Consider the following 16,701-nt stretch of genomic DNA (forward strand, 5'->3'; position numbering starts at 1 on the left):
CAAGTCACCCAAGTATTCAAGGTCATAGTGACCCAAGCATTGAGGTTTACATGCACAAAATTACAGTCCCTATTTTTATTGCAGATCAAATTCATTTCTGAAATGACTTGTTTTCATGTGCAAATTAGATGATCTGCTTTTCTTATGTTTAACTTCTGTTTGTATAAAAATACTACCAATTTCATAATGATTTACCTTAATAAGTACATTATCTGATATTTAAAAGAAAAAAGTTAGGAATTAAAATAAGCATCTTATGATGTGTTACTAACAGTAAATAAGTTTCAAGAATAAAAAGCAAAACTTCAAAACAGAAGTCATGGTTTCTATCTAAAAACTGATTTATATTAGATTATACCTAGACAAGTATGAAGACAATTATGTAGAATAAATAAAAAATATATTTCAAAAAGAATGTTAATTTAAAAGCAACAAAGTTGTTTATACATCATTATGAAAACAAATGAAAAATATGAATGCTTAAAGGTACATATTGCAAGGACATAAAGACTGAAAATAACTATGAATGAAAACAAAATGAGATGTAGTGGGATTATAAGTGATTTTTAAATTTATTTATAATTTAAAAGTTAAACAGCATGAGATTTCAAGAAAGTAAGAAATAAACTCATCTTTACATACTTTGGTCTATAAACACATTATCAACAATTTACCATTTATACATTATGCACATTTTTAAATAAAAATGTTTTAAATATTAACATTCATCAGGTTATGGCTCAAAACCACTGACATTATAATCATTCCTTACTAAACAAAATAATATATAAAGCTAACTGACAAAATATATAAAAATCCTTTCATCTTTTATGATGATTAAATAAAAATGGTATATCAAAAAAGAGTAATCTGCTTTTATTTTCTTCATTATCCTGGGTAATATATGATATTTTTTAACATATTACTGAATAAAGTATTGGCATTAGTTTGAAAGCCAATTGGCATTAGTTTGAAGGCACTGGTTTGAATGCTCATTTATATAGCCCTTTCTCAAATTTTATATTATACCAAATATAATTTTACAATAAAAAATTACTTCATTTTTGCTGCCAAATAGAATTATAAGGTCATGTCACAGAAAATATAATGGGATCATCATACTGCTTGAAATGCCAGAAACACAGAGCCGAAACTAAAAATGTTGCTCGGAAGACTTAAAATTTCTTAGTACATACAGAACTTTCTAAATGACTAAGGACTAAGAGCTAGTTTTCTTATGAGAAGTCTTTTAATCACTTTGTAAAACTATCAGCATTACCCTGGAAATCTGGGAAAAAACTGGTGAATACAATGAAATTACTGAATATCAGGCCTCACTCAAAATAGCCAAATTTTGGGGACCAACTGCCCTCTTAAAGACATTTAAGTTTGATTCAAGTATTACATTACTAAGGAGAAATAGCACACTATTTAGTTATAGAACTGGCTGTAGAAATCCATTTATCTGTCTAGGGACAGTTACAGGGACCCACACATATTGCATGAATATTTTGCCCTGCCAGAAAAAAATCCACTTCACTATTCCCAAGAATAATGCTAAGTCACTGGACTATTTATAGACCTTGACATTAAATCACAATTTATTGAAAGATAAATATATGCTGCACATATGCTGAAGCCTGGCAAAACAAAAAGTGAACAGGATAGATTCGATTTCTATAATTCCTAGGCGACAGACCCAGTAAGAGATAAAAATTTAAAACAGGTTAATCCTGTCCCTGTACAGCGTGTGGTATTATGTTCTGTGATAGACAAAGTTCTAGATATTATAAAGGCATGCAGGAAACTTGAGGAGTAAAGACTAAGCTGACACCTAAAAGATGAATGGCTCAGCAGGTAAAGAATCCACCTGCAATGCAGGAGACACAGGAGACATGGGTTTGACCCCTGGGTCAGGATGATCCCCTGGAAGAAGGCACGGCAACCCACTCCAGTATTCTTGCCTGGAGAGTCCCAGGGACAGAGAAGCCTGGCAGGCTTCTTTCCAAAGGATCACAAAAGAGTTAGACACAACAGAGTGATTAAGCACACACAAAAGATGAATAGCACTTAATAGATGGGTACAGCAGATAGGAATTAGGGTCAGAGGATTCCACAGTGAGTGATGTGCATGTACAGAAGACTTGCAGACAGAGGAAACATGAAATGTTTGCAAAGTTTAAATTAACTCAGTATGGCAGGAGTTGAGGGAGAGAGTGAGAAGGAGAAATGGTGTATAGATATTATCATATCAGGAGTGGGAGAGAAGATGAGATGGTAGACCGGGGACCCTTAAACCAGAAGCAAACTTCAAAGGAAAAAAAAAGAACTTTACAAAACAAGTTCAGAATGTGGAACTTCATAGCTAAGACAACAGAGGGCAGCACACAGGTTGAGTAATGTGACTGGGTTTTTGCTTCTGCAGAATACTCTAGGTCCAAGCTACCGGCAGATGACTGTTACTGGGAGGTTGCAGGTAGCCTGCACTAAAAAGTTGCTCTTGACTCTAAGAAAATTAGTCAAACCACCATGCACAGAGTTAGAAGGTATAGCTCTTGGATTGGATGGTTGGTTTAGTTGCTCAGTCGTGTCCAACTCTTGCGACCCCATGGACTGTAGCCTGCCAGGCTCTTCTGTCCATGGGATTTCCCAGGCAAGAATACTAGAGTGGGTTGCCATTTACTTTTCCAGGGGGACTGGAAGAGAGAGGCAACTACAGCCAAAACAAAGACCAGGTTGTGGCTAGTCAATTGGGTGGAAGAGGGAAAGAACTAAAGGTCTTAAGCTCCAGGCCTTGACACACAGATAAATCTAACAATTGGGCATTCAAACCCAGAGCTTAGGAAAGACTGAAGTTACAGCAAGGACTTGAAAATAATTACCACTGAGGGATTTTCTGACTTGGGAATGAAGTAGACTACCTAAGAATACAGAGAAAAGAATGTCTCCGACACATACCTACAGAATACTTAACTAAAACAATACAGGAAGAGGACCTGAATTTCACTACACAAAGTGTTAATTTTAAAAATTTATATTAAGGGACTTTCCCTGGTGGTCCAGTGGTTAAGAATCTGCCTGCCTGTGCAGGGGACACAGGTTCAATCCCTGGTCCAGAAAGATCTCACATGCCACTGAGCAACTAAACCTGTGTGCCACAAATACTGAGCCTGGGCTCTAGAGCCTGAGAGCCACAACTACTGAGCCTCTGCACTGCAATTACTGAAGCCCACGTGCCTAGAGTCTGTGCTCTGCAGCAAGAAAAGCCACTGCAATGAGAAGCTTTAGCACCACAACTAAAGAGTAGCCCTCACCCATCACAACTAGAGAAAGTGCATGCACAGCAATGAAAACCCAGCACAGTCAATCACTTTCACTTTTCACTTTCATGCATTGGAGAAGGAAATGGCAACCCACTCCAGTGTTCTTGCCTGGAGAATCCCAGGGACCGGGGAGCCTGGTGGGCTGCTGTCTATGGGGTCGCACAGAGTCAGACACGACTGAAGTGACTTAGTAGTATATACAAGAAAGATAAAGAGAGAAACTAAAGAAGAAGGAGGATTGGCCAGAAAGTTATTAGACAAATCAGCAGAGCATGATGGAAGCAAAAGGAAGTATTTCAAATTGAACCAAATGGGATGAACATCATCAAATGTTATCTTTGGATGAAAGATAAATGAGAGCATCTTTGTGTCTACTCCTCAACAAGGATATCACAACATAACACTCTGGCAGGACCCATTCCTGTGTGGTGGGAAGAGCAATAGTCTCTAAAAAGCGTGGCTGTGAGGGGAAGGAAAATGTCCTACACTGCTGGGAAGCAATGTAGACAGAGAAGGATGTTATAGTTTGTGTTGACTGGGTTCATAGGATGAGAAAGACTTCACTTCTTTAAAATGTTGATGAGAAGAAGAGACTAGAGCTGGGAAAACTGTTATCAGACAGAAAAAGGAGTCCACAGCCAAGGTTCTGTAGGAGGGCTGGAATGTGATGAAAAGCAAGGTGGGAAGTAAGTAGAGAAGGGTAATCTACTTTCTCCATTTTTATGGTGGAAAAGCTGCCAGTGTGGGCTTTTCCTTGACTGTCTTCCCAAGCATATAGCTTTTATTGGAATTCAGGCTTCTCACTCCTCTGAAATAGCAGACCTCATCTCCCATCTCTCTTTCCACAATGCAAATTTATCTAATAATCTCTTTCTATATACTAATGGGTAATCCAGGCATCATCTTGGTATGCCAGAACATTGTTTTAAGCATGATATCACTAACCATATATGTGTATGTTTGTGTGTATATGTGTGTATGTATATATGTGTATTATATATAGGTATATACAAAACAATTCATATTTCCATTTTAATTGGATACCAGAAATACAAACTCATTACAGATTTTTCAGTCAGTAACACTTTCAGCAAAATCAATTATATATATTTGAAAAGCATATAAAATTTCATTAGAAAAATTATGTCTTTCAAGTATAATCCATCATAAATTCAAGCGGAAGCTTCTGGGATACACAGTTACACCCCAATGTTAACAGACCTGTTAACTTTGACAATAGTGACTCAAGTGAAACAAATGAACCCTTATAAACTTCAACATTTATTCAGAAAGGATACTCTGTTTTGAGGGAATGTGGTTCACTCTCAAGTAAGCTGTTACACAAAACACTATACTGAAATGTGTTATAAATAGAATAGAAAGCTATCAATCTCCTGAGGAAAAAGTCATCAGTTTGATTAATCTGAATGAAATCAGATAATACAGTATGTAAAGGAACGAAACTAGTAGATTGTTGGCACCAAAATACGTTGTGGCCCCTCTGCTGTACAGCAAAGTGACTCAGTTAAACATGAATAGACATTATTTTTTTTAATATTCTTTCCATTATGATTTATCACAGGGTATTGAATTTCCCTATCTATACAGTAGAACCTTGTTATTTATCAAGCCTCTTAAAGATATTAAAGGAGGAAGAGGGGGAGGAAAAGGTGGGAGAGAAGGAAATGGGGATGGGAAGAAGGAAGGGAAGGAGGGAGAGGGGAAGAAGCGGGAAAAGGGGGAGGAGGGGAAGAAGGGGAAAAAGAGGAAGGAGGGGAAGAAGTCATTCTATCAATATATACTTCTCTGTAATCTATCCTCAAGAAATAAAGAAACAGAGAAAGCTCTCCACTGTGACTCACCTTGGTAGGTCCATTTCCATTAATCATCACCGGTAATGTTTCATAAAATACGTTTTTGGCTCTGGCTTTGCCATTTTCAAATTTCAAAACAACTTCATCTGCGTTTTAAAAAAGACAGATTTTAGTCATTTAAAATGTGTATATATGTGTTCATATACACATATTCATGTACATATCTATCTATATATTTTAGTTCGTTGTAAAATTTCTCATGCGTGCTATTCCATGTGCCACACTTTTAGAAACTTGGCCTGCTTCAAGTCAGCAGATATCCAAAATGAAGGACAACACTGACACAGATGCAGATTCTAAGCACCTGACCTTCTGCAACCTGGTGCTGGCAAACTGACCTGCTAACACACTGAGAGGTCTTGGTTGAAAGAAAGCATCTTCACAATACTGTCCCTGTCTTTTGAAAGTGATGTAATCCCCAATGGATTAAATTATTGTCTCAAGTTATTCATCTGTAAAATGGGATTCTTGCCTGATTTTCTAGGCTATTATGAAGGTAACAATATATGTCTAGCAAGTAGAAAACTGCCAGGCATAAGCTAGGTTTCTACAACTGGCATCACTGATAGTACTTCCAGTTCTTCAAAATCAGGCCTAATGCTAATTCCAGGAATACACAAGTCAGCGCAAGAGCTGAAACAAGGAGCAGAAACATTTTTTTTGTTTTCAAGTGCCTTTCCTCATATTTCCAGAGCACTCTGAATTAAATGCCTTCTACTCTAAGAATCTTTTAATTTATGAACTGCCTTAAAGAAGTATATTGAATTGCAATATATTTTTAATTTGTGAGGTATTAATGCATTAATGTATCAATGTATTTTTTAATGTATCAATTAATTAAATTTAATGTATTCATGTATTTTTATCGAAATACACCTCTACAAGGAAAACATATACAGGCATGTACACACACATACACCACACTCCACAGTACATGTGTCATTACCAGTTACCTTTAACCTATATTAAAATAATTTAATACTGCTGAGTAATTCACAATATTAAAAGCTGATAGTGAAAACTGTAATAATAAAATGTAATTAATTTAAAACTATATCTAGCGTCCCCAGTGGTAAATCACTAAAGTTTAAGTTACCTAAAAGCAGAAGTTTATCTTTCTGTACTATTTGTAGGAAATGATTTTAACTGAATGTATTTATATCAAGCTCAGCTTAACTCTAATATTTTGCTTAATAGTTGCAATACCTACATGTCAACCTTAGTCATAGCTCCAGAATGAATATAAAAAAGGATAAACAGTTGACAACACTGGGGTTCATTTGTACACATGAGTAACCCACTATTTAGGAAGCATACCTACAGCTCCATTTAAGGTCTGGAAAATTTTACATTTGTGATCCAATGTGATGTTAATAGCTTCCTAAAAATAAGAATGGAAAAAAAAATATTTAAAATGACAAAAGAAACAGCAAACAACACTATCATGTTGATATAGTTTGTTCTTTGGGGGAATATGAAGATCCAAAACACAAATTATTCCAATATACTTCTTCAGAAAGACCCATGTTATGTGTTATATTAAGCTATTGAGGTTGGGTATTATTATTATGCAGTTTCATCTGCCTGACTGCTAAAACAGGTTTATAAGAAGAGAAGCAAAAGGCAAAGGAAAAAGGGAAAGATATACCCAACTGAATGTAGAGTTCCAGAGAATAGCAAGGAGAGATAAGAAAACCTTAAGTAAACAATGCAAAGAAATAAAAAAACAATAGAATAGGAAAGACTAAAGATCTCTTCAAGAAAACAAGATACTAAGGCAACAGTTTATGCAAACATGGGCACAATAAAGGATGGGCACAATAATGGATGGGCACAATAATGGATGGGCACAATAATGGATGGGCACAATAATGGTGAGGATCTAACCGAAGCAGAAGATATTAAGAAGTAGCAAGAATACACAGAAGAACTACACAAAAAAGGTCTTAATGATGCAGATAAAAATGATAGTGTGGTCACTCACTTAGAGCCAGACATCCTGGAAAGTGAAGTCAAGTAAACCTTAGGAAGCATTACTATGAACAAAGCTACTGGAGGTGGTAGAATCCTAGTTCAGCTATATAAAATCCTAAAGGATGATTCTGTTAATGTGCTGCACTCAATATGTCTGCAAGTCTGGAAAACTCAGCAGTGACCACAGGACTAGAAAAGGTCAGTTTCGTTATGTGAACCGAGAACTTCCAGATGTACAAGCTGGATTTAGAAAAGGCAGAGGAACCAGAAATCAAATTGGCAACATCTGTTGGATCAAAGAAAAAGCAAAGAGACTCCAGAAAAACATTTACTTCTGCTTCATTGACTACACTAAAGCCTTTGACTGTTTGGATCACAACAAACTGTGGAATATTCTTAAAGAGATGGAATACAAGACCACCTTACCTGTCTCCCAAGAAACTGTATGCAGGTTAAAAAGCAACAGTTAAAACCAGATGTGGAACAACAGACTGGTTCCAAACTGGGAAAGGAGGTCATCAAGGCTGTATATTATCACCCTGCTTATTTAACTTATATGCAGAGCACATCATGTAAAATGCCTGGTTGGATGAATCAAAAGCTGGAATCAAGACTGCTGGGAGAAATATCAACAACCTCAGCTATGCAGATGATACCAATCTAATGGCAGAAAGTGAAGAGGAACTAAAGAGCTTCTTGATGAAGGTAAAAGAAGAAAGAGAAAAGGCTGGCTTAAATCTTAACATTTAAAAAACTAAGATCTTGGCATCCAGTCCCATCAATTCATGGCAAATAGATGCGGAAAAATTGGAAACAGTGGCAGGTTTTATTTTCTTTGGCTCCAAAATCACTACAGATGGTGACTGCAGCAATGAAATTAAGACACTTGTTCCCTGGAAGACAATCTAATCATAAACATTAATCTACTTTACAACCTTACTCTCAATGGACCAATTTTTCAGCCACATTGCTCTGAAATAATATTCCTAGAATTGTCTTTGCACGCTATTACAGATGGAATGTTTGTGTTCCCTGAAAATTCATATGTTCAAGCCCCAAACTTCACTCTCTATCTCTTATCTCTCTCTCCACCCTGTGGAATACAGCAAGAAGGTGGCTGACATCTACAAGGCAGGAAGAGAGTTCTCCCCAGAATCTAACTATTCTGGCACCCTGATATCAGACTTCTAGCCTCCAGATCTCTGAGAAAACAATTTCTGTTATTTAAGCCACCTAGTCTATGATATTTTGTTATGGCAAACCAAGCAGACTAAGACACATGCTAACCACATTAAATCTTATGCCTAGAGAAAACATAAATAGTATTTACACAACTAAAAATACTACAGACCCAGCAGTGAGATTTCAGAGGAAGCATCCTAAAGCAAAAACAATTAAATAACACTCAGAGCACTTTCACTGTGGAATTACACTCAGAAAGACAGGCATCAAGCTGAAAGGGCTAGTACTCATGCCAAAAGTAGGTTTCTCCTCTCGAATGAGAGATCAAGTCCTCAGGCTGTTTGTGTCAGTCACATAAGAGACAGTAAAAAAAAAAAAAAAAAATTAAGAATAAAGTTTCTTAAGAAGTATCTAATTAAAATATTTAGCTAGTATTTATCAAAAATACAAAAGCACAGTGCAAACTCACTCTAAAATATACTTAAAAAAAAAACACACACTTGTTTCCTAATGACAGTACCCTGAAACACACAACTGAATAAACTTTAGAACTGTATTGATTATACAAAATAAACTTATGGAACATTAACTTATATTAGGTAATTATACTGAAAATAGTATCTAACAAATTAAAGAACTTTGTTTTTACTTTTCTCCAAAGTTTCATTTAAATCAATCTCAGGAATATTGTCCTTAGGGTTTAAGGCAAAGTGCTCTTGTTCCCAACATTCTTCTCCTTAATAAGAGAATTCAGATTTTAGTAGAACACATGTGCTTGAAATAAAGAACAAAACTCCTCTGCATTTTGTGATATGGTGTGTGTGTGGTTTAATCGCTAAGTCATGTCCGACACTGGCAACCCCATGGACTGTGCCCGCTAGGCTCCTCTGTCCATGGGATTTCCCAGGCAAGAATATTGGAGTGGGTTGCCATTTCCTTCTCCAGGGATCTTCTGGACTCAGGGATCTGACCTCAGTTTCCTGCATTGCAGGCAGATTCTTTACTGACTGAGCCACCAGGGAACCCTTTCCATATTATGTGTAGCCAAATACATATGTTCTGATCAAAGAAAAGTATAAGAAAGCATTTTGTGAGACTTCCAGATAGGCTCCTTAGAGTTGACACAACTGAGATGGCCCCATATTTATTACTCTGCCTGCAAAATTGCCCAGAATATGGATGCAATGACTGGAGTGCCGGTAGCCACTTGAACCCAGACATTACATTGAAAGTGAAAGCTATTACCTACCCTCTTCAGTGGATCAATGTAAATTTTAGTGTAAAATAACTGATCGTCATCATTATCCTGGAGATTCCACTGTTGAACTATACGGTTGATATAAGGAGCATAACCAATAAATCCTGCAATAGAAAAGAGAATGAATAGAGGATCTAGAATTCAAAGACCAAAACTCATGTCTGTGTTAATTTCATAGACCAGTTGCATAGATTTGTAAAGCTATTAGTTCTAATCCATAGTTTAGAATTTCACAGCCCACCATGAGAGAAGTATGAGTTATTGAGTGTCCTTTGTTTCATATATAAATTCAAACAGGAAAAGTTTTTACTATCAAGAGCAAATAAAAGACTCTTTGAATAAACACATTCCCCAAATTAATTTTTAAATTCATTTATTTTTAATTAAAGGATAACTGCTTTATAATATTGTATTGGTTTCTGTCATACATCAACATGAATCAGCCATAGGTATACATATGTCCCCTCCCTCTTGAACTCCCCTCCCACCTCCCACTCCATCCAACCCCTCTAGGTTGTCACAGAGCCACGGTTTGAGTTCCCGGAGTCATACAGCAAATTCTCACCAGCTATCTATTTTACATATGGTAGTGTATATGTTTCCATGCTATTACAACCCATCCATTCAACCCATCTCCCCAAATTAATTGATAAAAGAGAGGGAACTAATGTTTTTGAACACATGTCAGGGGAAAAAAGAGTTACTAGGAAAAAAATCAGAATCAGAAGAATTTTCTTTCTTCTGAAATGCTGTTCTTAGATCCTGTGTAAAAGATTCACTCTTTCTGGAAAAAAAAAAAATACTACAGTGGTTTTAATGTCAGTGCCAGAGATGCTAACACAATCAAAAGAATGTTGGATTTGTCACTGACTGCAAACATCCCAAAGAAATTTTATATCTAGGACATTTTGGGAATTTTTCCTTCACTGAGCTAGTCATTACTATGTCTGCTAAACCATTTTCTGGCTAGGTTTTGTCATGGTCTGGAAAAAGGAAGTCTAAAATTGGATATTTTACCTTGGCCTTAGAGCACAAGCATTCAATATGCCAACAACAGTTGTCTATAAAAGACAAAGACAACAGGATCATTTTCCCCTGTGTTTGAGTCTTCCTCTGAATTTCAGAAATGCAGCCAAACTGCTATGTCTCATTGATATGCAATACTTTTAACAAGGAGCAATTTTACTCCTGAAAATTGAAAAGAAACCTAACTTCTTATCCTCAAAATTAAAATGTCCTCATAGTAATAAAAGAATTAAAAGAAATAGGCAGGAAAATTATTGTTAACTAGAGAAAACAAGAAAAATGAAAACATGACTAAATCAGGCACTGGTGGCTCATTTTTTCCTCATTTTTGCCAAATTAGAAAAATCCTAAAACATTGAAAAATATATATTTTTTAACTCTTAAAACTAATCTTCTGTAATTTAAAAAAAAAAAACATGTCTAAGTAGCAACATATGACATTTTCCAATGGTTTATATTACTGTTTTTCAAAAATTGTTTCCTTATCCTTTTTATAAATTACAATGTCCTTTAAATTGAGAAGGAATTACATTTATTTTCAAAGCATGTTATATGTAGTTTATGGTGTACATTTTTCTATTAAACTGCCATACTATTTCAGAAGACTAAAGTTTCTAATATTCAACCATTTTCCTCATAAGGAAACATGTTTACGCTCCATGATTTTTTTTAACTAAATGAGGTACACACAAACAAAACTCATGTCTCTTAAATAACTCTCTATATCATTCATAAATTTACATAAACTTTTATTGAGCATACTTAGATTTTCTGCTGCTGCTGCTAAGTCACTTCAGTCGTGTCCGACTCTGTGCGACCCCGTAGACGGCAGCCCGCCAGGCTCCCCCGTCCCTGGGATTCTCCAGGCAAGAATACTGGAGTGGGTTGCCATTAGATTTTCTAGCATTTCTTTAATTATTCTGACTACAGAAAGAATAAGGATGATGTTCTGATACCCTGTCTGATCACTTTGGGGCTTCCCTGGTGGCTCAGATCATAAAGAATTTGCCTGCAATGCAGGATACCTGGGTTTGATCCCTGAGTCAGGAAGATCCCCTGGAGCCAATAATGGAAACCCACTCCAGTATTCTTGCCTAGAGAATCCCATGGACAGAGGGGCCTATGGGCTGCCATCTATGAGGTCGTACAAAGTATGGCATGACTGAAGTGACTTAGCAGCAGCAGCAGCAGAACATGACTGAGGGACTAACACTTTCATTTTTCATGATCACTTTCTCACTTATAAACACATTCTCCTTAATTAAACTTGCTCACAAAGACCCTTGCTTGTGTTGCTGCTTCCAAAGTACTATGCCTCTGTTTAAAATTTAGATTTTTGAGTAAATATTTCACTATCTAGATTTTACATATGTTATGTTTCACTAAGCATGTCATGTTTAGAAAAACTAATAAATACAAAGTAAAACTCATCCCAGAATTCTATAGCTAAGCGGCTTTTAATCTATCTAGGACTTAGGGTAAAGATAAGCCATGTATCACTGAGGGTCTGACAGTTGGGAGCAGATGGAACTCTCATTCTCATTTAAAATTGCCTAGACAGAGAAGTCAAGAGCAGGCAGCCATCTTTACTGTAAATCTAAGATGACAATGTGACCAATAGGAGAAACCCTAGGTTCAGACTTGAATGTTGAAGTAAAACCCAAAGATGGTAGATAAATTAGGAGAAAAAGAAAATGGTCAGGAGATCCCCAAAACCATGAATGAAAAACATATTGAAGAGAAAAAAAGGGAGCTCAAACTTGGCCGTACACAATAAGATTTAAGGTTTCAGAAGAGCAAATTTATATGGGCTGACGGAGTTCCAAAGAATCACCATGGAAATGGGTTTCTAAAAGAAAATGCAGGTGAGTAGAGCTGTAACTAAGTTACTTGTCAAAAGTTTCATATACAAAAGTAACAGTAAAGTCTAAAACCCAGATCTGCTATCTCAAACAGCACTTATTTGAACTGGCCTGAATACAATCGGTTATTTTATGTAATTCACAATAAAATCTGTCTTTCCAGTATGGCTTACTTACAATTTCCACTCAACATTGTTTCTCTGACAAGTTACCTGTCCTATATCCACGTTTTCTGGCCATATTTTTACTTAATCTCAGTCTAAAGAAATAAAATAATATCTAAAGTCAAACTTCATTTTATTTTTTGATGGAAGGGGGAAACTTGATCATTTATTTCTTAATTCATAGTGGTATAGCTAAGGCAGTACTTTAAGTTCACCTAGGCACTCAATGTTGAATCTTTATGACTAGGGATTTCAAGACAAATCATTTACTCCGATATATTTAAAATAAGAAAATAAAAGTGAAAGAAATTCTGACTGGTGTGAAGTAGTACCTCATTGTGGTTTTGATTTGCATTTCTCTAATAATGAGTGATGTTGAGCATCTTTTCATGTGTTTGTTAGCCATCCATATGTCTTCTTTGGAGAAATGTCTATTTAGTTCTTTGGCCCATTTTTTGATTGGGTTGTTTATTTTTCTGGAATTGAGCTGCAGGAGTTGCTTGTATATTTTTGAGATTAGTTGTTTGTCAGTTGCTTCATTTGCTATTATTTTCTCCCATTCGGAAGGCTGTCTTTTCACTTTGCTTATATTTTCCTTTGTTGTGCAGAAGCTTTTAATTTTAATTAGGTCCCATTTCCTTAAAAAATTGCAAATAGAACTGCCTTATGACCCAGCAATCCCACTGCTGGGCATACACACTGAGGAAACCAGAATTGAAAGAGACACATGTACCCCAATGTTCATCGCAGCACTGTTTATAATAGCCAGGACATGGAAACAACCTAGATGTCCATCAGCAGATGAATGGATAAGAAAGCTGTGGTACATATACACAATGGAGTATTACTCAGCCATTAAAAAGAATACATTTGAATCAGTTCTGATGAGATGGATGAAACTGGAGCCGATTATACAGAGTGAAGTAAGCCAGAAAGAAAAACACCAATACAGTATACTAATGCATATATATGGAATTTAGAAAGATGGCAATGATGACCCTGTATGCAGGACAGCAAAAAAGACACAGATGTGTATAGCACACTTTTGGACTCAGAGGGAGAGGGAGAGGGTGAGATGATTTGGGAGAATGGCATTGAAACATGTATAATATCATGTAAGAATCAAATTGCCAGTCTATGTCCGATGCAGGATACGGCACGCTTGGGGCTGGTACACGGGGATGACCCAGAGAGATGTTGTGGGGAGGGGGATGGAAGGGGGGTTCATGTTTGGGAACGCATGTACACGTGTGGTGGATCCATGTCAATGTATGGCAAAACCAATACAGAATTGTAAAGTAAAATTAAAAATAAATAAATAAATAAATAAAATATGCACCATCAGAAAAAGAAAAAAAATAAAATAAAATAAAATAAAAGTGAAAGAAAGCCAAAGTGTTAGTCACTCAGTCATGTCCGACTCTTTGCCACCCCATGGACTATAGCCCACCAGGCTCCTCTGTCCATGGAATTCTCCAGGCAAGAATACTGGAGTGGGTTGCCATGGCCTTCTCCCAGGGGACCTTCCTGACCCAGGGATCAAACCTGGATCTCCTGCACTGGCACGCAGATTCTCTACCATCTGAGCCACCAGGCCATTTGTTTAAAATATAGATAAAGTTAATGCCTATTTGTTAAAGCTACTCAAGTTTAGCTTGCAGTTTTTCCTAAGTAAGGGAATTTACTAAATGCATTAACCTACAGCCAGCAAATTCTTAAGGCACTTATAGTCAGAAGACCAGAATCCCTGTAGTTTTTCCTTTAATAACTGAATGCCTATTGGAGAAGTCACTTAAATTAGGGAAACACAGTTTTCTCACTTATAATATAGAAATAATAACATTTACATATAAATAACATTTACACTAGTAATAACACATTACTAGTGTTTTTAGGAGCATCATATGATATAACAGATGAGAAAATGTTTTGTCAACTATAAAACACACTGTGAATTTAAACAGATATAATTTTTCCATAGTAATAAGAAGAAAATGGTTATTTAAAACATGTCTATAGTCACGTATTTTTTAAAAAGGTGGTTTCATCAATATTTTAATCCATGACTCGCATTATACTTTTCTTCCAGTATCTTACTCACCTCCTGAATTCAGGTAGCGTTTCCCAATGTGCACAATGGGATACTTGTCTGCTAGTCTTTTATCTGGCCACAGAATTCCATCAGCCGCAAAGACCACTTTGTGGTTTGACTTTTGAAACTTTTTTAGAACTTCTTCTGGACCACCAGCAAATATAACATTAAAACTGTTTGATGAGGGGAGAAAAAAAGAAGTTTTACAATACAGTTGTCGAAATTTAGAGATATAAACCAAGAGACTATTTTTCTCTAATAAGAATCAGAATTTAGATTCCAACATCAGATTAATTTCAGCTATTTGCAGAGTAAACCAAACAACTCTCTCTCAACTTAAATTATATGGATTGTATTAAGTTATTACCGTTTATGTTACACTGGTAATGAAGTCCAAATAAAAGACAGCTTTTTTAGTATTAGTCTTAATTTTTTCAATAATCATTTACTCTCCAAAATCAAAATTCCAAAAGTGTTGAAAAGTTAAAAATCTGTAACTTGTTGTATAACATAGTAGAAGCGCTATTACTGACAGAGGCTGCCATTATAACTGCTTAATGTTTCTTTCTAATTTGTACTCATCTATAATAATTTCTGCAGATTTCATTACCTTTGACAAAATGTTTCCACCTACTAAATGTTATCAATATAAATGTAAATTTGAATCACTATTTAGCCTGAAATCCTAAACTAAATGCATACAGACATGTATACCTTTTTAAAGCTAAATATATTTTAAAATGTTAAAAATTAAACTTATAGTTTCATTGATTTTCTGAAGATTGTATTACCCACAGTTCATCCAGAGAATCACAATGACTTATAATATGAAATGTGACACACACTGTTTCCTCTCTGCAATAAGTTCTCTGTTCTTGCTACAACCACAAATTCTTCTTCATCTTTTTTTAACAAAACCAACGATTTCCAAAGATGATAATTTCATGACTTGCCATCCCAGGTGGCAAACAAAAAAGAGTACACAAATGCTCTTTAATTCAGCACCAGGTCTTCCTAATAGCCAATAGTGCAAATGCACTTCAGTGATACCTGGAGTGGTGCAGAGGCAAGAAGGGGGTACCAGCAAGGAAGGATTGGGGATGTTGTTGGTTTTATTTTTGGCCACACCATGCTACATGCAGGATCTTAGTTCCCCCACCAGGAACCAAACCCATGCCCACTGCAGTGGAAGTACAGCGTCTTAACCACTGGACCACCAAGGAAGCCCCTGCTATGATATCTGAATTGGGAAGTAAGGAAGCTGTTCCACACACTTTGCCAGACTTGCTCTTGAGGAGTTTGTTAATATGCTAACATAGTAGTATGTATCAGGCAACATTCAGTAACTTTCTGTACACGAATTTGGGCTTCCCTTGTGGCTCAGCTGATAAAGAATCTGTCTGCTAATGCAGGGGATGCAGGAGACATGGGTTCAATCTCTGGGTCAGGAAGATTCCCTGGAGAAGGAAATGGCAATCCACTCCAGTGAAACTTGAGTAGAATTGGTATGTTCATGCAACCTCCAAGTCCTGGGCTTTAAAAAGGAAGCTGCCTAGCCTCTGTTTCCTCTTTCCCTTTCATGGTGAACCAGACTTTACAAGCAAAAATTCCTTGACATACTCGCCCCCACCAGATAGTCTACTTCTGAATCTTAAAAAAAAAAAAAAAAAAAATTAAAATGTTGCTAACGTGAAACTCCAGTACTTTGGCCACCTCATGCGAAGAGTTGACTCATTGGAAAAGACTCTGATGCTGGGAGGGATTGGGGGCAGGAGGAGAAAGGGACAACAGAGGATGAGATGGCTGGATGGCATCACTGACTTGATGGACGTGAGTTTGAGTGAACTCCGGGAGTTGGTGATGGACAGGGAGGCCTGGTGTGCTGCGATTCATGGGGTCGCAAATAGTCGGACATGACTGAGCGACTGAACTGAACTGAACTGAAT

General features: G+C 36.4%; 1 protein-coding gene across 2 annotated transcripts in view; it reads right to left on the reverse strand.

Moving 5' to 3' along the window:
* Nucleotides 1–16,701, reverse strand: part of PLOD2 (procollagen-lysine,2-oxoglutarate 5-dioxygenase 2) — a 119,508-nt gene that overhangs the window by 33,933 nt on the left and 68,874 nt on the right. For both annotated transcript variants that reach the window (XM_040234306.1, XM_040234296.1), the window contains exons 4-7: nt 14,765–14,928; nt 9,603–9,715; nt 6,515–6,578; nt 5,186–5,283 (exon numbers count right to left, since the gene is read on the reverse strand). In XM_040234306.1, the coding sequence (XP_040090240.1) occupies nt 5,186–5,283; nt 6,515–6,578; nt 9,603–9,715; nt 14,765–14,928 (439 nt within the window). The remainder of the gene's footprint in view (nt 1–5,185; nt 5,284–6,514; nt 6,579–9,602; nt 9,716–14,764; nt 14,929–16,701) is intronic.

The sequence above is a fragment of the Oryx dammah genome, unplaced genomic scaffold, assembly GCF_014754425.2.
Source record: "Oryx dammah isolate SB20612 unplaced genomic scaffold, SCBI_Odam_1.1 HiC_scaffold_2, whole genome shotgun sequence".
Lineage (NCBI taxonomy): Eukaryota > Metazoa > Chordata > Mammalia > Artiodactyla > Bovidae > Oryx > Oryx dammah.